General features: G+C 31.4%; 2 protein-coding genes across 2 annotated transcripts; both read left to right on the forward strand.

Moving 5' to 3' along the window:
* Window positions 1-3,559: 3,559 nt before the first annotated feature.
* On the forward strand, window positions 3,560-7,839 carry LOC103498243 (chromatin remodeling protein EBS). The gene is made up of 5 exons (XM_008460770.3): window positions 3,560-3,890; window positions 3,973-4,315; window positions 4,446-4,514; window positions 5,322-5,460; window positions 7,468-7,839. The coding sequence occupies exons 1-5, from the start codon at window positions 3,818-3,820 to the stop codon at window positions 7,492-7,494; spliced, it is 651 nt and encodes a 216-aa protein (XP_008458992.1). The 5' UTR covers window positions 3,560-3,817; the 3' UTR covers window positions 7,495-7,839.
* Window positions 7,840-9,994: 2,155 nt separating this feature from the next.
* LOC103498334 (subtilisin-like protease SBT2.4) lies at window positions 9,995-23,176 on the forward strand (the record flags this gene model as incomplete). Its single annotated transcript, XM_008460911.3, has 8 exons — window positions 9,995-10,632; window positions 10,740-10,835; window positions 12,168-12,237; window positions 18,390-18,672; window positions 18,763-19,106; window positions 19,853-20,120; window positions 21,096-21,368; window positions 22,604-23,176. Coding segments are annotated over 8 exons (2,391 nt in total), but the record flags the coding sequence as incomplete, so codon positions are not given.
* Window positions 23,177-23,884: the final 708 nt, after the last annotated feature.

The raw sequence follows: 23,884 nt of genomic DNA on the forward strand, positions 1-23,884 counted from the left end.
GTTGCATTAGAAATATATATAGTTTCAAATAGTTTTATTTGAAATTGCGTCAATAAGTGTAGTTGAGAGAAGAAAAAAAAATCAATTTTCATTAACAAACTTTTATAAGTATGTAATATGATCTTGGGCTAAGAATACCCCAGATGCCCCATGCTAAAGAACATAAGCATTACGTAATATGATCTCGGGCTAAGGTTGTCACTAGAGGTCCCCAAGTTTTCCTTAATCCATTTTTAGTTTTCTCGGGAGATGTTGTTTGACTTCTTTGTCATTATCTTTCAAATTTAAAAAAATGTATTATCTCGGTGACGCACTTGCCCGAGAGAGATCGAGAAATTTTCTTCAAATAGTTTTTTAATATTTGAGAAGAATCTCAGGATCAATCACAACCGAGATTGACCCCAAGAAAAACAAAATTACGAGTTTTCTAAAATTGTACTACTTTTGAAATATAAAACTCGTAATTTTGTTTTTCTCGAGGTCAATATCGATCGAGATTGACCGCGAAATTCTTTCCAATTTTTAGAAAAATCTTTGAAGGATTTATCTCGGTCTCTCTCGACAGAGTGCATCACCAAATAATGTGTTTTTTATTAAAATTTTGAAAATATAAAGACAAAGAAGCCACATAACGTAACAAGATACTTTGGATAGATATTATAATATTTTTTTCTCAAACTTTTGTTCCTTGAGAGCATCAACAAGAAAAACCTTAAAGAATTGAGGATTGTCTGACGCTTTACAAAGTCATTTGATGATGTCATTTTGCTTGCGACTAGAGGAAGTCATGAAGGAGAGCTCTTGTTCATAACATTCCACAATATTCTTCATTCTATGACTAAAAATTGAACTTTAATTTAAACTAATTGGCCTAAAAATTACTAACTCCCAATAAAAAATGAGTTGGTGGAGTGGGTGATGGAAGAACTTCCATGTTTGGTCATCTTCTTTAATTTATGGCTAAGATGTTTTCCTAAGGTCATCGTAGTAAGAAACCGATTTGTTGAGGAGGCCCTTTGCTGCAGGATGACTCTGTGCAAACATTTTAATAGGTTAGTTGTCGATTATGATCATAAACGTAAAATGGTGGATAAAAGATACATACCTTCACTCAACTATCGAATACATTGGATTCAACAATGATGCACTGATTTGTCATTCCAACCAAATACACTACATTGTGCCTCGCATTTCTACGATGGCCTGAAAAGTTTTCTTAATGGATTTTATTTGATAGTTAGAGGAGGTGGTGACCAAAGTTTTCATACAAATTAGAAGAGATTTTATTAAACACTTCAAATTTACTTTTTTAAAATCTAAAATTTAGTTTTAAGTGTTTATCCCAAAACCATATCTTATAAACTCATTTTCTCGACCGTTGTCAAACACATGAAATTTTTTCAAAACAACTTATTTTTTTAGTTTTAATCAATTGAAAATGTATTCCAAGCACATTCAAAATCTCCATAGATAGTTTCCAAACTACTAGGGGCTGTTTATAAAATTTTATCAAACTAAATTCAAAGTTTAAATCATATAGATTAAATTTAAACCTTTTTTATGGAACTATAAAGCCAAATTACTTTTTCTTCTAACTTTTTAAATGTTTAAATTTAGAAATAAGTCATTTTTTTAATAAATAAAAGTGTTTGATAACCACTCACTTTAAGAATTGACAATAACTTTTGAACCATTTTTATAAAAATAATTTCAATAAAAATAAATATTCTTTTATATATATATATATATATATATATATATATATAATTTAAATAAATAACAAAACCCAAAAATATTTACGATTTGTGTAACAAAAAATAAAAGCCCATAAAGCCACCATTGTATTCTCATAAATTCCAGAGATTTAGTTTTGAATATTGTGGACGATTCGTCACTACTTTTTCTTTTTCTTTTTCTTTGCGATTTTTTCATCTTCTCTTCCAGATTTTCTTTCTTCTATTTTTAAACGATTTATTCTTCTATTTAAATCTCTTATTTCATCTTCATCAGTTTCGACAAGATTTTTTGAAGCTATTTCACGATTGTTTCAATATTCTTTTTCATTTTCCTCATATTCGAGAATATCAATATCGCATTTAGATATCATTTTAAATAATCAACACGATTGTTACCATTGTTAACACAATTGTTTAAATCTAAATATTTTTTCCATCGTTTAAAAAGAGTTACACGGTCGTGTATCAAGATCTAAACAATCGCTTACTATAATCAACACGATTGTTTACCATGGTCAACACGATCGTTAGATTTAAATTTTTTAACAATAATTTATATTGGACTACATGATCGCTTACCATAATTAACACGATCGTGTTCCATGATCAACATGATCGTTTTCCATAGTCAACACGATCGTTTACATTTGAAGTCTTTTTCACCGTCTTTAAAAAAGAACTACACGATTGTGTCTTATAATCTAAACGATCGTAGGTCATTCATGTAGACTATAAGACACGATTACTGAGAAGAAAATTACTCGTGCACATGCGTGACTGATTAATTGCATGTTGACTAAGGTATTTTTGGTATTTTTCATTATGGACCCGTGAGCTTTTTCCATTTGCAAAATTGTCCCATATAGTGTAAATATTTTACCAATTTGTTATATTTAAAAAAACATATATATGTATAATATATAGGGGTATTTTAAAAAATATAACAAAGCGGCTAAATATTTACATTGTATAGAACAATTTCGAAAATGGAAAAAGCCCATAGGCCCACGATGGAAAATACAAAAAATGCCTTGTTAACGACGCGCATGATATATTTGGTCCATAATCGTTTAGAAATGGCTATTCTTTGGTACAGGATCGTTTAGATTTGGATTTATTTTTTTCAATCCTATCGTTTAATTTGGTTACACGATCATTTAGATTTATGTAGTCAAATCTAAACGATTTTTTTTCAAACTTTAGTACACATGATCGTTTAGATTTGGTAAAACAAATTTTTTCTTGTTATGGTACACGATCGTTTATTTTTTCAAGATTGTTTGGTATATGATCGTTTATGTTTGGCTAAACGATTTTTTTTAATTCTATTTGTAGACGATTGTTTAGATTTGTCTACACGATTTTTTATTTTTTTTACACGATTCTTTAGATTTGGTTACTCCAATCTAAACATTTTTTTTTCAAGATTCCTTATGCACGATCTTTTAGATTTGACTATTTTTTTTGTACACGATCGTTAATCTAAATGACGTAAAAAATGGAAGAAAAAAAGAAAGACGATGGAAAGAAATCGAGGTGGAAAAAAAAAAAGAACAAAGACGATAGAAAGAAACCGCAACGGAGGGGAGAAGAAAGATGAGAGGTAAATCTAGAATATTTAAAAGATATTATTACACGGATCGTAAATATTTTAGTGGTTTGTTATATTTATAATTTTTTTAATATGCATGTATATAATATATATTTCTGATCAATTCAAGTCAAACCTAAACCCTAATTGAACAAAATGTTGGAATCTTAAAAAAAAAAAAAAATAGAAAAACGTTGGAAGAAAATATAAATGGAGAGTCCTTTATATTGAAGAAAAAAAGAAAAAGAAAAAGGAAAAGGAAAAGGAAAGAAAAAGAAAAAGAAAACATACAAACTTCCAACGTACGTGTGAATGTAAAAGGGTCGCCTCGCGATTGCGCTCCAAAGAAGGCGTGAGTCTGGATATTGTTCTTCTTCAACGATGATGAGATTAATGGCGACGAACTACACCTAGGGTTTCTGTTCTTCGCCCACAATTTCTACCCTCCTTCTTTCTTCATTTCTCCTCTCATTTCTCCTTCCTCTTACTCATGGCCAAAACCAAACCTCCCAAGAAAGATTTGGACTCTTACACCATCAGAGCCTCCAACAAGGTTGTTAGAGGTAAACTTAATCACTTCTTTCATTTTACTTCCAAATCTTTTTCAATGCTGCTTTACCACTCCTGATTTGACTCATTTTTCAGTTGGAGATTGTGTTCTGATGCGCCCATCCGAAACTAGTAAGCTCCCCTATGTAGCGCGTGTTGAGAAGATCGAAGCTGATAACCGTAACAACATTAAAGTTCGAGTCAGGTGGTATTATCGACCAGAGGAGTCGATTGGGGGTCGGAGGCAGTTCCATGGAGCTAAGGAGCTCTTCTTGTCTGACCATTATGACGTCCAGAGTGCTCACACCATTGAAGGGAAGTGCATTGTTCATTCCTTTAAGAACTACACTAAGCTTGATAATGTTGGTGCTGAGGATTATTATTGTAGATTTGAGTACAAGGCAGCTACTGGAGCTTTCACGCCTGACCGAGTTGCTGTGTGAGTTTTCGCTTTTTTTTTTTTTTTTTTTTTTTTTTTTTTTTTTTGTGTCTAATCTAATTTGTGATTCTGGTGCAAATTCCTTAAATGGGTTTATTTATTTCTTTGTTTATTTTCCATTTCCTTGCAGCTATTGCAAATGTGAGATGCCTTACAACCCAGACGATCTTATGGTGCAGTGTGAGGGCTGCAAGGACTGGTAAATCTTCTTGACATTATGGAAACCAACTAATGTTGGCTTTTGTGTTCTGAATCCCTGAATTATTTTGTGTGTTTGCACTTTCCAGAGTGAAGTGTTTAAATAAGCAATAGGAGGCTCGAATTTGTTTGTAAAGAGAGTATGCAGGGCATGATTAATTGAGAGTGAATTCCAAACAAGTTTTAAGGTGACACTTTTTTAGACGAACTTTTTGAAAGAAGCACTAGTTTAGTGCTTCTCACTTTTGATTTTTAAATTTTATTTTAATTTTTTTTAGTGTTTTCGGATCTTTCAAAATCACCTTTTGTCATCTGACCAAATATATGAAAATTTTGAAAAGTACTTTTAACTAGTTAAGTGTCAGCTTTCTGAAACTCTCCTTAAGTTTATTTAACAATTGAAAATTATTTAATCAAAGATAATGTTCTAGATTCACTGAAATGGATTTTGGCTTCAATGGATGCATCATTAGCATTATATTAGCCCGTATAGAGATCACCTTAATCAGTTAATTAGCCATCGCACTACTCATAAGTGGAGAAGTTAATAACGCTTTAAATGCAGTGTGATGTACGGCCTCTTATTTTATGGATTGTGAACTGTATCATATTGCTAGAAATTGAATGTTGACGTAAACTCTATTCTATTAGTCTTTAGAACATCATAAGTTCTTATTGGAGTGGTTATATTAAATCATTTTGTTTGATACTGGAACTATTTAGAGTCTCAAACTCAAGAGTTCAGTCAGTCTCAACTATTTATTGTTTTCTGAAACCACAAAGCTCTTAAGTTGCCTTTGGTCTTTAGGTACCATCCTGCTTGTGTAAGTATGACTATCGAGGAAGCAAAAAAATTGGATCATTTTGTGTGTTCTGAATGTGGATCTGATGCGGACATCAAGAAAAATGAGAATGCATTTTCAGCATCATCAGTGGCTGATGGCAAGGTTAGTAACTGTTATCCATGGTTATTAAGCTTTTCTATTCACGTCAGATGTCTCTTTTTCTTTTCTGATGTATTTAAAGATTAACTTAGTAGCTCAAGGACAAACAAGAAGACAAATGAAATACATGCAACGGTTAGCATTATTTAATGTTAAATGTCCAGACCTTCAGTTCTGTCCCTTTCCGTTCCTTTCAGTCATGTTTTAATTAATCAATTTTGGAGGTTTTTCTTTTGATTAATGAGCCATAAGTTTTCCAAAAGCCAGTGATATGTTTGTTAAACCCGGTATATTGGGGTTCCTTTTTGCTGATAGTTGATTTGGAATTATCATCTAGTTTCACTTCTCTGATGAGTAATCAATCAGGTGCTATTGATATTTGTTTGGTGATTTTATCCTAAATGGTTCATTGAATGTTTTCTAAAAACTTTTACTTTTACATTAGGTTTTGTTTAAATTAAAATACATTCATTGGAAATGATTATATAACAGAAAATATGGTTTTGTTTTCTGCCTACGCCAAATATTCTTTTTAGCTCAAGAAAATTCACGTGTATCATGTAGACATGTACGATGACAAGAGTTGAGAGTTCTTGTCTGTTTATTTCATCAGTGAACAAATTGTATTTTCATTATAATTATGAAAAGTCAGTTCCTTATTTTCAAATTTTATCAAGTTTAGGCTTGCCCATGTCATATTGGTCAGTTGCTTAGTTGTTTCTATATAATTTTCAACTTTCTAGCCCATGTTGTTGCAAAAGACCCTATGATCCTCTTATCAAAAAAAAAAAAAAAAAAAGGACCCTATTATCCATCCAACTAAGGAGGACATCGTTCGTTGGGAGACAACTTCCTGAAAGTTAAAGGCTCACAATGTTAAAAGTACTGGAATCTTCCCTACCCCTAGCCCTTTTGGACATAATCATCGCTTTCTTATTTGTCAATGCTAGTACATTATTATCATGACAAACTTTATCATGCTTACCATTTAAACTCAAGCTGTGTTGTGTAAGCAAGCTTTTCCAGTAACTTTACAGTTCTTTCTAAGTTCAAGGAGGTAGTTTCTTTAGATAAATCAGTACTCATTTCGATTTTTTTATTTTCAGACATGTGGGTACATGTAAACTCTGTTATTGATGTACCTAGAGATGTAATTTGCATTCTGTGGTCTGAAAAAGATGATTTCTTTGATTTCAGAAGTCATCTATCATCAAACATTAAGAAATAAATCTGTTGCTTCCAATTTTAGATTAAATTTCAAGTTTATTCATTTAACTTGAAAGTTTGTGGAATTCAATTCTTTTTAAATCCTGGCATTTAAAAATGTTTATTTGATCTGTAAACAATCTATTTTTACCTATCTTTGTGCTTGATAGATGATGTGCACGATTCATATTCAACTTTCTTATTATTTATATTCTTGTTCCAAATTCCCAAATCTATATGATGTAAAATTCTTACACGACGGTAAGTTCGCAATTTTTAGTTCAATAAATAAGTTCAGAAATGTTTAAAACTGTCAACTTGACAAGTGGTGATTTGACGCAAAAGTTAATGTTTAGGTTCGTATTAGACACAACCTTGTAAATTTAAAGCCTGGAATATTAAGTAATCTGCATTTAATTCCTTTTGTATGGATTATTGGTTATAGTTTCATAGTCCTTAGAAGCTTGTCCATTATAGGACCAATTTCATTAGTTGGGATTTCTCAGTATCATTGAAATGATACACATCCATTTTTTCATTAGTTGGGATTTCTCAGTATCATTGAAATGATACACATCCATTTTCGCCATTTTATCTCTTACCCTCGTCAAGCTGTTAATAAGTATACTATTAATCTCTATGACAGAAGATGCTTGAGGCAGGTAATAATGAATAAAAGATAGAGAAAATCAACTTCCCTCGTATCGACAAAACTACTAGTCGTGGCTGTAATCTCATCAGTTTCTTTCAATTCTGTTTCTCTAATGAGTTCGACTAACATAAAACTATCTTAAATGGTTGTAGCTTGAGTCAAAGCGACGGAAGAGATAACCATTGGAGGTGGAATTGTTTGTTGTATTCAACCATGGAAGATAAGGAGAGTTCAATTGTTATTTATGTAGGTGGTGTATAGCATAGCTTGGAATTGGATATTGCTGTGTAAAACTTTTGTGTTCTGTGACTTAAGTTATATATATGATGTGTGTGTAAGATGTAGTAGTAGTAGGTAGTAGAGTAGTAGTAGGAGCTCAGGGAGTGTTTCTCCATAATAGTTGAGGCTAGTCTTGCTGTATCATTTTGGTAAACTCTTTATTCCGTTTCTGCATTTGGAACCTTTGATGTGATTTATGGGGACGCTCGAAAAGTGGAAACAGAAATTTTAGAGGTTGCTGAAAATTGTCATTTCGTCTTCTCTCTCTCTTTTTCTTTCTTTCTTTCTTTCTATTTTTTAAATGGTAGTTTCTAAGTTTACATATGAAAGTATGCCAATTGATAGACTATTGATTTTTTTTTCTTTGTTTTTGAAGACATGGCACACCCGCATGTAGATATCTAGAAATTTAGAAATTTAGAAATTTAGAATGGAAAATTGTTTTAAATGTTAAACTGTTAAAAATATTTATCATGCTGATTTGACTCTATAAATTATTTTAGACATTGACATTTAACTTATTTACAAATATAGTAAAATTTTACCATCATAGAAACTAAAATTTTACTATTTTTATCCTTTTTCTTGCTTAAAAAACATTAAGGATAACTATATATATCATTTAATTCTTTCTTTAAAAACAACTAGATAGTATATCACAAAGTTGATGGAAAATTTTTCTATTTGATTGATGCGGTTTCTCTAATTTAAATTCAAGCTTTATAGTTAAAAAGTATTGTCCACGAGCGAAAGTTGTCGATTAACAATTTCAAAATGAAATTCTAGTAAAGAGATGATTAAAATTGATTCACCTAAAAAAAATCTATGGTTAAATTTGATACGATTAATAGTTTGTGGTTTTAAACATCGGTGTGAATTGATTTTTCCTTTGAAATTGGTTTATTAAAAGAACATTTTGTTTAATTTGGTAAAACTTATTTATTTTAGGAATATTTTTTGTCACACTTAAGATTTAAAGTAGACTTCGTTCCTTTAGATTTAATAAATAGTTCTAAGTTACCTTTTTATCGTTAGTTGACTAACAACAAAAAAAATAAAAATAACGTAAGGTTGGATTGCTATCTTCGTATTGATCTGAGAGAAATAGAATAACAAAGAAATACTATAAAATGAATACATAAGTATGACAATTGGATATAGTATCTCTAGAAAAGAAAATAGAAATGTTGAAAATGCGAAAAAGTTCCAAATTAGTTTAATAAGAACAATTATCTTTATTGGTATACGGTCGTTTCAGGTGAAATTAAAAGAAAGCCAAGAGTTTATGCCCAGTTAATTAATATCAAATGGTTGCAGATACATTGAGGTTTTAGTGTTTTCCTATTATTGCTTATAGAAGATTAAAGATTGTTCTTATATCATTTATTTCACATCAAAATAAATGATATATTGTTATATTAATTATTCAGTGGAATTGAGCTATACCATCAAAATAGCATCGTATTTCTTTTCAAACCATTTATGACAAAAATTATCTAAAACTATAATAATTATCTTATAACGGTAAATAATATTTAAAAATTTTCAATTAGTACCTTATTTTAAAATCCTCATTTTTTACTGTATTTACTACTTTGTTACCGTTTTAATATTTTATATTTATTATTTTTTTATTATTTATTGTATCATTTACTATTTTCTTATCAAACTAAAATACATATTATTATAATTAAAACTAAAATAATCTATACTTCAAACACAAAGTATTCTAATCAAACCATAATAACTCATTTCTTGCTCCAAACACTCCTTCACTCATTATTATTAATTTGCGGTTGTGTCCGATTTCCATCTTATTTTATCAAAGAAAAAGGAAAAAAAGAAAAAGAAAACTCTCCAAAAGGAATTGTTTGTTAGGAAATAAATTTCAAATTTCAAAACTTTTCAAAATAAAAATTATGTTATATACAATTGAAACCTAGTTGAAAATATAATATGAATCTAATTTAATTTTTTATGTGATCAAATAAAACCAACTAAAAACAAGAAAGAAACAAATTATAAAAGAAGTAGTGAAGTTAATGTGTGATTTGGAAGGGAAAAAAAAAGGGTTAGAATTTGGTGATTGTTGGCGTGTTGGGTTTAGTTAATTTGAGCTCAAAAATGGGAATCAGTTGAGCAAATTATGAACAGCTTTTATACGTTACATTCAAACAACAATAATTAATTAATATAATCCCACTTTAATTCCCTTCCATTTTTGCTTTATTAATTAATTTCTTATCTTTCTTTACATTAACCTTCCTCCCATCAATCTCTATAAATTTCCTCATACATAATATATAAAGAAAAGACCAATTAAGAGTTGAATTATTAGTATCATTATTTGGGATGGGGTTTTCTTCAATAATAATAACAATAATACTTGCTATTGTTATTTTATTTTATGTAATTAGTTTTGATCATCTTGTTTCTTGTTATGCAGAAAAGAGAGAAATTTTCTTAGTTGTAATGGAAGATGACGGTGGGTATGAATTAAGAAACAGCAAAGAAATGTTGTCAATAGAAGATTCACACAAGAAGGTTTTAGAAAACAGCATAAAAAACTACAGAAAACTGCATAGCTTCAAGAAAATTTTGAATGGTTTTGCAGTCCACACAACACCATCAGAAGCTTCAAAGCTTAGAGAAGCTAATGGAGTGAAATTGGTTGAGTTAGATAGAGGAGTGAAGAAAATGACGACCTATACCCCTGAGTTTTTAGGGTTAGTGAAGAATAATAATGATTATAAATATAATTATAGTGGTGGTATTAGTGGTGCTGGCGGGGATGGGATTTTGATTGGGTTTGTGGATTCTGGGATTTATCCAAAACATCCAAGTTTTAGTAATAATTTTGGTAAAGATGATGATGATTATGGTGAGTTGGTTTGTGAAGAAGGTCCTTTATTTCCAAAAGGTTGCTGCAATGGGAAGATAGTAAGTGCTATGTTTTTCTCTGCTGGGGCTCAGGCTGCTGCAGTGCTTAATTCTTCTATTGATTTCCTATCTCCATTTGATGCTGAAGGGCATGGAAGGTACCCTACTATATATGTTATTGGTTGGATTTTATTCATGATCATAATGCTGTATTTGTTTATGGGTTTTATTTTTATTTATCTCCATTATCCCATCATTCTCACAGCCACGTCGCATCCATAGCTGCTGGGAATGCAGAAGTTCCAGTTATTGTCGATGGTTTCTTCTACGGATTGGCCTCTGGGATTGCGCCACATGCCCGGTATTCAAATTTCATCCATTTTTCCAATTCAATCTTCTTCATACATATATGTATATATATCTTTTTTTTTTTGTTTTCCTTAAAAGTTGGCATCAGCAGCTTCCAGTTTCCTCTCTGCATAAGTCTGTTGTAAGTTTTTCTCAATCTGTCGAGTCTGTCAAGGAAGTGTTTATTTGGATTGATTTGAAAAGAAATTTATTTTTTGTTTAAACTCTTTCTCTACATACAAAATTGTTTAAAATAAATTTTGAAAATGCTTAATTCAAAAACCCATTTTATATTTTATGAGTAGTTGTAACAATATATATATATATATATATATATATATATATATATATATATATATATATATATATATATATATATATATATATATATATATATTTTAAAATGACTTATTTTAACAATAATGAAATTTTCTGTTTTATTAACTTTTAAATTTGTTTTAAAAAAATATGCTTTGAAATCATTTTCTTATAAAAGTTTTGTTAAAATAAAATGAAAGTTGATTAATCATACATAGTTTGTATTTTTTTTTTTAAAAAAGATATCCTTACGATAATTTTGGCTAATTTAGAAAAAATAGATTTGAATTTATCATTTTTCAAGGAGTTCACTTTTCTTTCAAATCTTCCCATACTACCGTTTATTTTTCACAAACGTTTCAAAACTACTTATGAGGTAGAGATTGGAACATGGGAAGATGCTTTGGTGGTGTTATGAAAAAGAAATCAAAACTGCGCATTAGTGTTTCATGTTACTTTCGTCTATTTGATTTCTAAGTCTTAGTTATCATTCAATATTCAAATATATTTATACTTTGCGGTAGTTTTTGAAATATTTATGAAAATTCAAGAATAATTGCAATTGCAACTTTAGGAATAAGAGTATTTTTTTTAAAAGCTAAGTTATAGAAATCCTTGAATGTTATTATACTTCTTTTGAAAAAATATCCTTCGAACTTTCAGAATTTCATTAATACTAATATCATTGACAAACAAGGCACCCATACTTTAGTGTATCAAAGATCCATAGTTTTTTAAAAGAAAAAACAATTCTAAACTTTCAAAAGTTATATTAATATTTTAAAGTGATTCAAAACTAAAAGTTGATAATTGTGGTTAAATGTTTTATCATCTGTTGTTCTGCTTCAGCTTATGACAGACGTAGGCTAACACTTTCTTACGCTCCTTCTTACATTCCAAATCTTTAAAATTAAGTAGGGGATAGTTGATAGTTGAGTGAGAGTTAATATAATTAATCAATGATTATATTAATATAAAAAGAATTGTTATTAATATTTGGGGGTGGGGGTGGGGGTGAGGGTGACAGAATTGGTGTCTACAAGGCAGTGTATCCAACCATAGCAACTCTAACAGATGTAATTTCAGCAATAGATCAAGTAAGCTCCTTTTCATCTCTCTCTATTTTCAAATCCATCTAATTATTTCTACCCAATCTCCATTCAAATTAATTACATCAATAACAACCCTAACTTATTATTAAATCACAACCCTCTCCAGCAATCTTAATTATAAATCAAAACTATACAATAATTCTTTGTAACTACAGAATTGGATAAGTACAAAATAAAGTTAAGTCTACTCAACCAATTAAAATAATTTTATAAACTTAATAATATACCCTTTCTTAATTATTCAAATTAATTAAATTCTACTAGATTACATTATTTATATATATATATATATATATATATATATATATATATATATATATATATATATGTTTGCAAATTCTTTTACAAAACTTATTGGAGTTTATATATGTTAGTATCGGAGTTTAGTTATGAAGTTTAAAGTTATTGGTTTTTTTACGTAAATTCTATTTTTCTTAATTATTTCTAACAATCAAAGAGAAGATGTGCCCTCACAAATAAACTAGATATATATGAATTTAAATCTCAACTTTTTTTCATTAGTCCATGAAAAGTATTGTAACTCATCTATAGTAACAAGCATACAACAAACACTTAGTATTTTCGTAGAGAATACAACCATGAAAATTTTAAGGTATATATATATAATTATTTAAAAATTGAAAGTATAGATAGTTCAATTAAAAGCTTTAAAAATATATATATATATAATTATTTATTATGATAAATTCAGCTCTTTTTCTGTTTAAATTAAATTAAATTAATTTACATATATATAGAACAAAACGCGAAAAATATTTATTTGTCTTATAAAAAAAATCATGAAACAATCATCGTTTTTCATAAATTCTAGATTTTCCTTCATTGGTTTTGAATTTCCCAAGATAAGTATTGAATTCTTATGCATCTTTTTCATATTATTACCTCTCCTTCTTCATACTCACACTTCTTGTTTGTGATTTCTTCATTTTCTCTTCCAGAATTTCCTCCTTCTTCGTCATCTCTTTTTTTTTTTCTTTTTTTTTCACTACCTAATCGTGTACCAAAATCTAAATGATCAATTGTCTATCCTAGATAGACAGAGGTAAATCACTATCTATCTCAGATAGATAAGTGATAGATCTAAACGATCTTGATACAAGATCGTGAACCAAGATTCGTTTAGATTTGGTACAAGATCATATGCCAAAATCTAATTTGAAGTTTTTCACGATCATTTACATTGGACTACGTAATCGCTTACCATAACCAACACAATTGCTTACCATGATCAATGCGATCTTTTATCATGGTCGTATTGATCATGGCCAACACATCCTAATCCTTGCTTAGATTACAGTACAAGATCATCTAGAAGAAAATTACTCGCGCGAAATCACGTGTTGACTGTGGTATTTTTTGTATTTCACATTGTGATTTTTCCTTTTTCAAAATTTTTCTATACAGTATAAATATTTTAACGGTTTGTTACATTTTCTAAAAAGTGCATTAAAATATGTACCATATAAATAAATTATATATATGATAGTGAAATATAATAAATACATAGCATTGTTTAACCAAAAGAAAAAAAAAACTCCTAAATTAAGTAATAATAGTTTACATTCAATCAAATACTTAGTATATAACTATAACTAGTTCTATGTTTATTCTAAGATTAATTTTTTTAATTTACTTTCAAATGATATATGAAAATATGAACTATAAAACTTTGTTTTATGGAAAATTTTGTTCTCATATTTATCTTCTCGAATTGTCTATTAAACATATCCTTAATATTGTTAGTAACTAAAAAAATTACAAGTTTTGAGTTGGTCTAGTCAATTCCTAGGTTCTAGGAAATAGTTGAGGTTATTATTAGTTGTAGTCAAGTCTAATTTTCTATTCTTATGAAGTTAGTGAGATTAGTAGTAGTTAGCATTGTGTAATCTATTTTTAGACTTAAGATATTTATTTTGAGCATTTCTTGAATGAATGATATACTTCCCATTTTCTCATTTCTCTATATAGCTTAAATATTCAACATTGGTATCAGAGCCAAATTATTAAGGGATCTATGAGTGAGAATCTCCAAGAGAAACCGAGTGATACACTTGTGAGAGTATTAGAGATGGAGTTAGGATTAAACAATTCTACTTCATTGGCTCGACCTATGTTTGATGGTGAAAACTACCAGGCTTGGACTATCAGAATGCAAGCCTACATGGAGGATTGTGATTATTGGGAAGCAATTGAGGAAGGCTATGAGATTGCTCCATTTCTTGATAATCCAACATCAAATCAAATTAAGACTCACAAAGAAAGGATCACTAGGAAGGCAAAGACAAGAGCTTGCCTATATGCAGCCATGTCTCCTTCTATATTCAACAGACTTATGGCTTTGGAGTCAGTAAAGGATATTTGCGAGTTTCTCAAAAGTGAGTATGAAGGTGATGAAAAGATTAAAGGCATGAAGGTGTTGAACTTGGTGCGAGAATTCGAGCGAAAGCAAATGAAGGATTCTAAGTCCATCACATAATACTCAGATAAGTTGATTGAGATTGCTAATAAGGAAAAAGCATTAGGAACTGACTTATCTGACAGTAGATTGATTCAAAAGATTCTGGTTTTAGTACTTGAGTGATATGAAGCAACCATTGCTTCCTTAGAAAATACTAAAGACCTTTCAGAACTCAAGGTGATAGAAGTAGTTAATGTTTTGTAAGCACAAGAGCAAAGGAGGTTGATGAGGCAAGAAGGAAGCATTAAGAGGGGTACTAAAAGCTAGAATGCAGCAGGGAGAAGGTGGAAAAGAGAATAAGTGGAAAGGGAAGAAGGGAAGTAGCAAAAGTAGCATGGAGTCTCGTACAAAGGATGTTGGTAGTGCATGCAAGCACTGTGGGAAGTAGAATCTTTGTAGCTACTTGTTTCTCATCAAACACTCAATGTGATGGCTGGTTGGTTGATAGTGGGTGTACCGACACATCATTCAAGTCAAAGGTGAACAAAAGAAACTGTGCGTATTTAAAAGTAAAGGGGAAGGGCACAGTGTCAATAGAAAGTTGTGTTGGAACCAAGTTGATTAATAAAGTATCGTTTGTCCCTAAGATTGATAAAAACTTGTTAAGCGTTGGCCAACTAGTAGAGAAGGGATTCAAAGTGTTGTTTGAAGTAGGAAAGTGCCTAATTTTTTATTCCAATGAGAATGAGCTCTTTAAAATAAAGATGCAACACAAAAGCTTCTCGTTGGATCAACTTCAAGAAGAACAGGTAGCTTTCAAGTGTCAAGTGAATGACACTAAGTTATGGCACAAGAGGTTGGGGCAATTTTATTGCAGTATTTTCAGAAAAATGAGATAGCAGTAGTAAGACCAGTTCTGGAGGAGCTGAAAACAAACTGTAGAGCTTGTTTAATAGGGAAGAAAACAAGGCTACCATTCAAGAAGTCACAATGGAAAGCAATTACTAAGAAGTTGTAGCTCATCCACTTTGACTTGTGTGTACCTCAACCAACTTCCTCACTAAATGGTAGCAAGTACTTTGACTTGTGTGTACCTCAACCAACTTCCTCACTAAATGGAAGTATTTTTGAAGTTTAAAAGTTGGATTGAGAATCAAATTAACTGTAAGGTTTAAGTGGTGAGAATTGATCATGAGACTGAATATATATCCCAAAAGTTCAATTCCAATTGTGAAGGAGCTGGGATAGAGCATCAGCTCACTACTCCATATTCTCCATAACTCAGTGAGAGGAAGAACAGGAGTATTATGTAGATAATAAGATGCTTATTACATGAGAAGTGCTTGCCAAAGGAATTTTGGGCTGAAGCAGCATACACTTCGTCTTTCTATAATAGACTACCTATGAGGGTATTGGAGAAGAAGACACCTTATGAAGCTTGGTTTTGTATTAAACCAAAACTAACAAATTTGAAGGTGTTTGGTTGTTTGTGTTTTTTTTTTCATGTTCCACAGGCGAAGAGAGACAAGTTGAGTGAGAAGGCTGAACCATGAATTTTTATAGGTTATAGCAGGGTATCCAAAGCCTACAAGATCTATCGACCTTATATAGAGAAATGGTGATTAGCAGATACGTCCGGTTTTTGGAGGATGAAGAGTGGGACTGGACAACAAAAGCTGAGGAAAAACAACAAAAAGTCTCTTTAGACCCTGATGAATTAGTTGATGATGTACCAATTAGAGTGACTAAACTATTGAGTGAAGTTTATAAAAGAAGTAATGGAGTTGTATTAGAACCTGCAGAATATGAAGAAGCTAAAAGAGATACGAAGTGGATAGAGGCAATGAAGGACGAATTAAGTATGATAGAGAAGAACAATACTTGGGAGTTTGTGGAGAAGTTTGCAGATAGAAAAGTGATTGGAGTCAATGGGTTTTTGAAACCAATTTGAACCCAGATGGCTCTGTAAACAAGCTTAAGGCCAAGTTAGTGATGAAAGGGTATGCACAAGTCCATGGAATTGATATTTCTGAGATTTTTGCACTGATTGCAAGAATTGACACAATCAGGTTGCTACTAGCTGTATCAACCCAACATGGATAGAAGGTGTATCAGTTAGATGTGAAGTCAACATTCCTAAATAGAGTGTTAAAAGAAGAGATGGGTTGAGCAACTTGACGGATTCATGATACTAAGACAGGAGCATAAGGTTTATTTGTTGAAAAATGCTCTTTATGGTTTGAAGCAAGCTTCTAGAGCATGGTACAACAAGATAAATGATCACTTACTAAACCTAGATTTTGTGAAGAGTCTTAGTGAATGCATGCTCTATGTGAAGAAATCCAGCACTGTTATTGTGATTGTATCTCTCATGTAGATGATTTAATAGTGATAGGAAGTGATGATATTTAGATAGAGATGTTCAAACAAGAAATGATGAAGGTGTTTGAGATGACTGATCTAGGTTTGATGTATTACTTCCTAGGAAAGGAGATTCAACGAAAGCATAATGAAATATTCCTCCGTCAGAAGAAGTATGTAAGAGAGATATTGAGGAGGTTCATTATGAAGGAGTGTAAAAATGTGAACACTCCAATGATTTCTAGGAGAAGTTGCAAAAGAATGATGGGGAGGAACCTACTGATGACAATGTGTATAAAAGTCTAGTTGGATGCCTCATGTATCTCACATCCACTAAACCTGACATTATGTACACAGTAAGTGTCTTATCTAGATTTCTTCACTTTCCAAGTAAGAATTAAATGGTTGTTGGAAAAAGGATTCTGAGATATCTAAAAGGCACACTTTCTTTTTAGGATTAAATTTAGTAAAGTTGAAAATTTTAAGTTGAAAGGCTACTCAGATAGTGATTGGGCTGGGTCATGCATTGGATGATATGAAGAGCACCTATAGTTATTGTTTCACCTTTGACTCAGGATGTTTCTCATGGTGTTAAAAAAAACAAGATATAATGGCTCAGTCAACTACAGAAGTCGAGTTCATTGCAGCAACAACAGTAGTCAACCAAGCTGTTTGGTTTAAATTGATGCATGACTTGTATCTGAAGTAGGAGGAGAGTGTGAAGGTGTTTGTGGATGATCAAGCCACTCTAATCATTTCATTGAATCCAGTTTTTCATGGAAGGACCAAACATTTTATGATCAAATATTACGTTCTAATTAGAGAGATGCAAAAGGAAGGAGAAGTGCATCTAGGTGCATTATAGCTCAGAAGAGCAAGGTAGTAGATATCTTCACTAAGTCTTTTTGTGTAGGTCGTTTTCAAGCTCTTTGAAGCAAGCTAGGTGTTTGCAATATTGGAGTTAGGAGGAGAATGTTAGTAACTCAAAAAATTGCAAATTAGTTTTGAGTTGGTTTAGTCGATTTTTAGATTCTAAGAAATAGTTGTAGTCAAGTCTAATTTTCTATTCTTATGAAGTCAGTGGGATTAGTTGTTAGCATTGTGTAATCTATTTCAAGACTTAAGATATGTATTTATTTTGAGCATTTTTAATCTATTTCAAGACTTAAGATATGTATTTATTTTGAGCATTTTCTGAATGAATGATATACTTCCCACCATCTCATTTCCTTAAATATTCAGCAAATATCTATATCTAAAAAGATACCTACATGAAAATTCAACGATCAAAACAAGAAGATTTGATTTCAAATTTTAAGTATAATCTTACATCCAAGTTTGTATTGAATAAGTGCAGGCAGTGATTGATGGAGTTGATATATTAGCATTATCAGTTGGACCAAATGAACCACCAGAGGTGGGATTTACCTTCCTAAGCATATATGACATTGCCATATTATCTGCTACAAGAGCTGGAATCCTTGTTGTTCAAGCGGCCGGAAATAATGGTCCGGCACGGGCAACTGTTGTCTCTTATAGCCCTTGGGCCATCGGCGTCGCAGCTTCCGGCACCGACAGAGTTTATTCATCCTCACTTCTTCTTGGCAATGGCCAAAAAATTGGAGGAGTAGGAATGTCTGGTATGTCACCACGTAACATTAATATCCATTGGTTAATTTTAAATAATTATGAAGCAGAAAATCATATCTAATTACTATCCTCTTCCTCAGGACCCAGTTTAGGGAGTGAGTTTTTCCTACATAAGTTGGTATTGGCTAAGGATGCAAAGATGCAAAATGAGACACAATATGACGACATACCAAGTTACATTGAAGAATGCCAAAATCCTGAAGCTTTTGACCCAAATATTGTCCAAAACAGCATAGTCCTTTGCTCTTTCTCACAAGGATTCCTCAATGGAACCTCCTCTCTTGCAGCCATTATTCACACTGCAAAAAAACTCAAATTCATGGGTTTTGTTCTTATTGCAAATCCAAACTATGGTGATTTCATTGCAGAGCCTATCCCTTTCAGAGTTCCCGGTATTCTCGTCCCCAGCGTATCAGATACTCAGGTATATCTTTACAACATATAAACAAGTAAAAATAGCCATTCGAATCAAAATCTTCATTTTTGTTTTTGTTTTTATTCATCAAAATGGCCAAACGAAAAAAAAAAAAAGAAAAAAAAAAGAAAAGAAAGAAAGAGAGCTCCATGAAATCAAGTTTATATACTTACCCCTGGAAGTTTATTTATTTTGTTTTCGACTTTTATCCAATATTTCCATAAACAAGAACTAAAGAAAAATTAGTTTGTTAAAACTTAATTGCTTTTGTTATTAGAATGTGATTAAAATTCAAAGGTGAAAACCTTGCACCAACACTAGCATGCGTCCATCCATCTCTGACTTGTGCCATACACAATTATTGGACACTCCAATACACTTGTTGAATACATATCAAACATTTGTTACGTTAGTGCAATATGTATATTAGACATGCATAAACATTTGTTAAGCAGACTAGAGAGACCAGAAAGACACATGTATCATATAGTAATAATAAATTTTGAGTGTAAAATACATCAAATTAAGTTTTTGAAGCATAACTAGATTTTTAAATATGACATGCTACCATGTTTGTATCAGGTTATCCTCCTTTCTTGTATTTGTATTTGTGCTTCTCAGGTGAAAATCATAGTTACGTATAAGGGATTTTATGAAAAACAACAAAAAAATTAAAAACAAAATTATTATCAAAGGGACCAAAAATTTTAAATGAACAGGACCTGACAATCTTGGATTGCAAGCCAAAAATATAGGTAATACTGAAGTACTATGAAGAAAATACATGCAAGGATGGAAGAGGAATGGTTAGAGAGTTTAAAGGGAAAGCAGGCATTGGAGAAGGAAGAATTGCTTCATTTGGAAAGGAAGCACCCACAGTAAGCAGATTTTCATCAAGAGGACCAGATTACATAAACATAAATAGGAGTTTAGCTGATGTTCTAAAGCCTGATATTCTTGCACCTGGTCACCAAATTTGGGCTGCTTGGAGCCCTCTCAGTGCCTCAGAACCACTATTGAAGGGTCAGCTTTTCATGAACTTATACTGTTCTTTTAGTTTCATCTATTTTTCCCCTTTTACAATTGTCATTCAGTCTATATGAATTTTAAGCAATTCTTGTTTTGGTCTCCTTAGGTTTTAAAACCCCAGTGCTCAAAAACAAAATTTGTTTTTAGTTTTCTCTTTAATTATGAAATTTATATATACTGTTTCTCTCTTCAATTTTATATTTGGTTCTTACATTTATGATACAAACACTTTCAGTTATCGGTAAACTTTTATGACAGTTTTAAACTCTCTTAATTTAGTTCTTACAATTAAACTCTACTTTCTCTTAATTTTTTATGATGTTTTCCATCTCTCTTGAGTAAGAGTTGAACTTCTTATCAAATTCTATAGACAAGAACAAGTTCTTGAAAACTAATCCTTCTGGTTTTCAAGACTTTGAAACCTAGTTTTCGAAAACAACGATAAAAGATAGATAACAAAACAAAAAGTTTAGAGGTAGAAGAAGTGTTTATCTGCCTACTTTTAATTTTTAAAAGTTAAAAATTAAAAACCAAGTTGTCAAAATAGATTTTTTTGAATTAGTTTTTAAAATTTGTTTTGACTTTTAAAAATATCAATGGAAAGTAAATTACGAATCAAAAAATAAAAAAACCACTAGTATTTATTATTAGGTTAATTTTAAAAAACAGAAAAAAAGAAAAAGTACAACAAAAGAATTAGTAAATATGGCCTACGTCCTTCTAAATTTCATTAAATTTCACCTTTACAAGTCCCAATCATCTCAAGATCTTGAAGTTAGATAAGGGACTAAGAAGTTCAATTTTAGAAGTAAAAGGACAAAAACAAGAAGTATATGAAAGCTCTATAACCAGATAATATTTATTTTCTTGAAGTTGCAAAACATAATCAAAATCATAGTTATGTCGTATCAAAAGGGCACAAGAGAAGTTGATTGAAACATGAGTGTTGAATTACATATATATATATAGGATACCGTTTTGCACTGATGTCTGGAACAAGTATGGCAGCACCTCATATTGTGGGAGTAGCAGCACTTATCAAGCAAAAGTATCCTTCTTGGACTCCTTCCATGATAGCTTCTGCTATGTCCACAACTGCTACAAAGTATGATATGAATGGAGACCTTATTCAGGCTGAGGGATTCAACCTTCATGCTTTATATCCTTCTACTCCCTTTGATTTCGGCGCTGGGCTCGTTTCTCCGACCAACGCTTTGGACCCCGGACTCGTCTTCCCAACAGGTAAATTCTAATATACATACTCTACCTTTTCATTATTTGGGCAACTGTGTTTGTTGAATATCTCAAAACTGCTACTTAATCACGCTTTGAAATGTTTGTGGTAGAGTAAAAAAAAAACTAACCAACTAATGTTTTCTTAAAGTCTAACCGTGCTTGTGTTAGGATACCACTTTTAACATGAAAGCTTAGAGGAATACAAAGAAACATGAACATAGTAAAATATTACAATATCAAGAGATGTTACAATGTATACAGTCTTTCGAGAGGGATATCTCTCTTCCAAGACCTTATAATGGAAGCTTCCCACACAACTAATTCACACCCTCCTATGGTCCTTAACTCTCCTTATTTATAATCATGTCACTCTCACAGCTAATTATAACTCTATGCCCTTTCTAACATCATATTAATATTATCCTAGGCCTATAACTATACTTAATTTTTTAAGAGAGGCATTTTGCTGATGGATGAAATAAGGAAAAACCCCAAATACACATATAGGCGATTACTAGAAGAAAGCTCTCCACAAGTGGAAAGTAAAGGAAAGTAAATCCTTTGATTTGCACCAAACAAACATAGTAGATAGAATTAAAAACATAGAGATGAAATCCCTGGAAAGTCGTCCATTACGTTTCTCCACATAAAGTCAAAAAATTAAAAAAAAAAAAAAAAAAAAAAAAAAAAAAAAATTAACGCTCGCAAAATGGCCAACCGAAACATTCTTCTATGGACGTCTGACTAGTACTCTCAAAACTTGTTAAGTAAAGTGTTATCCTCAGAAAACAAAATGTGTATCAACACATTCTCTTAAAACAAACAAATAAAAAAGCAGGTCATCTTTTAACATTTTGTTTCATGCAGTTACATATGTTCTTTCATAACTGATCATATATGTTATGTAATTGTATCTATTTAGTTTTCAACATTAACTACCCAGTTAATTAATTATAATAATGAACACATTCTCTCTTAAAACAAACAAACAAATCAAAAGCAGGTCCTTTTTCAATTCAGTTCCATGTTGTTCCACATCAACTTTTCCCCTTATTTAACAAACATTACAAGAAAAAAAAACTAAACAAATATGTCCAATAAAAGTTTCAAAACATCAAAAGTAACAGACAACATAAACTAAGAATTATAAGAGAAACCAATATTGCAAATTTGTTTTGCCAACAGATTCAGTCTAAGCCAATTCAAAAATCAAGAGAACTAACCATATCTTCTTGAAACAGAATATGAAGACTATATAAACTTCTTGTGCTCTTTACCTGGGGTTGATCCTGCCGTAGTCAAAAGCGCCACCGGAGGACAATGCAATGCCTCTATCTCACACTCACACCCTGCAGATCTGAACCTTCCTTCAATCACAATATCATCACTGGTTGGGCATCAGGTGGTGCGGAGAAGAGTGAAGAATGTAGGAGGAAAAGTGGAGACATATGTATGCTCAGTGATCCCACCAAACGGGACAACAGTCAACATCAAACCGCCGTGGTTCACTGTAGCGGCTGAAGAAGTCCAAAACTTGGAAATACAAATCATTGCCACACACAAAACGGATCATTTTACCTTTGGGGAGATTTTTTTGACAGGAAGTTTAAACCATATTGCAAGAATCCCTTTATCAATTTTGGTTGTTTCTGCATTCTGAGGGTCAGGATTGGTTTGTTCCCTTTGAAAGTTTGTTTCTATACGTCCTTCATTTATCCCTCTCTCCATGTTTTCTTTTGAAAAAGGCGTCAACATTTTCAAATATTATAATGCCTGTTAAAAGTTCAAATGAATGGTTGTTTCTAGATGAAACTAAAATATTAGTGCAATTACTATAAATAAGTTCAAAAGATTGAGTTTTACCAATCTTGAAAGGTCTTGTTTTTGTCTTAAGATTCTAATGCAATAGTTGGAATGAGAACTGATGTATAGTAGTTCAGATGCCAAGGTGTTTATAGAAATCATTGGTTGTTAAAATGGTGAAGTGTCTAATTGGTATAACTGTGCTTATAACCCTGCCAAAAATGAAGACCTTTCTTCCCAAAGAGATTCAAACTAAACAAGAAATTAAAAGTAAAAAGCATCACTATTTGGTTATTTTGGCTTCTAGTTTTTAAAGATTATATAAACATCTCCTCTGCCTCTAAAATTCTTACTTTGTTAATTATCTACTTTCTATTAAAACCGATCCAAGGTTTATAAACTAGAAAAAGTATGTTAGATGACTAAATCTATAGGGAATGAATGTTTTGTGGAATTTTGTTTTTGAAAGACGAAAAGAAAGGGTGTTGAATCCTCCTTAGTAAATCAAATAGACCGACTATTAGTGCTACTGAAGGTAGTAAGAGCGACAAAGGACGGAGTCAAACAACAAGAAAGCACGAAAATCAGTTCATCAAAGCTCATGTTTAGCCAAAGCAGTAGAGTGGTGGGAGTGGGAGTGTGGGGGTAGACGTATGACATTGATAATAATCAAAGGATAAACGACCTAAAGAAGGGGTGGTTGCTCCTTTGTAAAACAA

This window comes from Cucumis melo, chromosome 12, assembly GCF_025177605.1.
Source record: "Cucumis melo cultivar AY chromosome 12, USDA_Cmelo_AY_1.0, whole genome shotgun sequence".
NCBI classification, from domain to species: Eukaryota; Viridiplantae; Streptophyta; class Magnoliopsida; order Cucurbitales; family Cucurbitaceae; genus Cucumis; species Cucumis melo.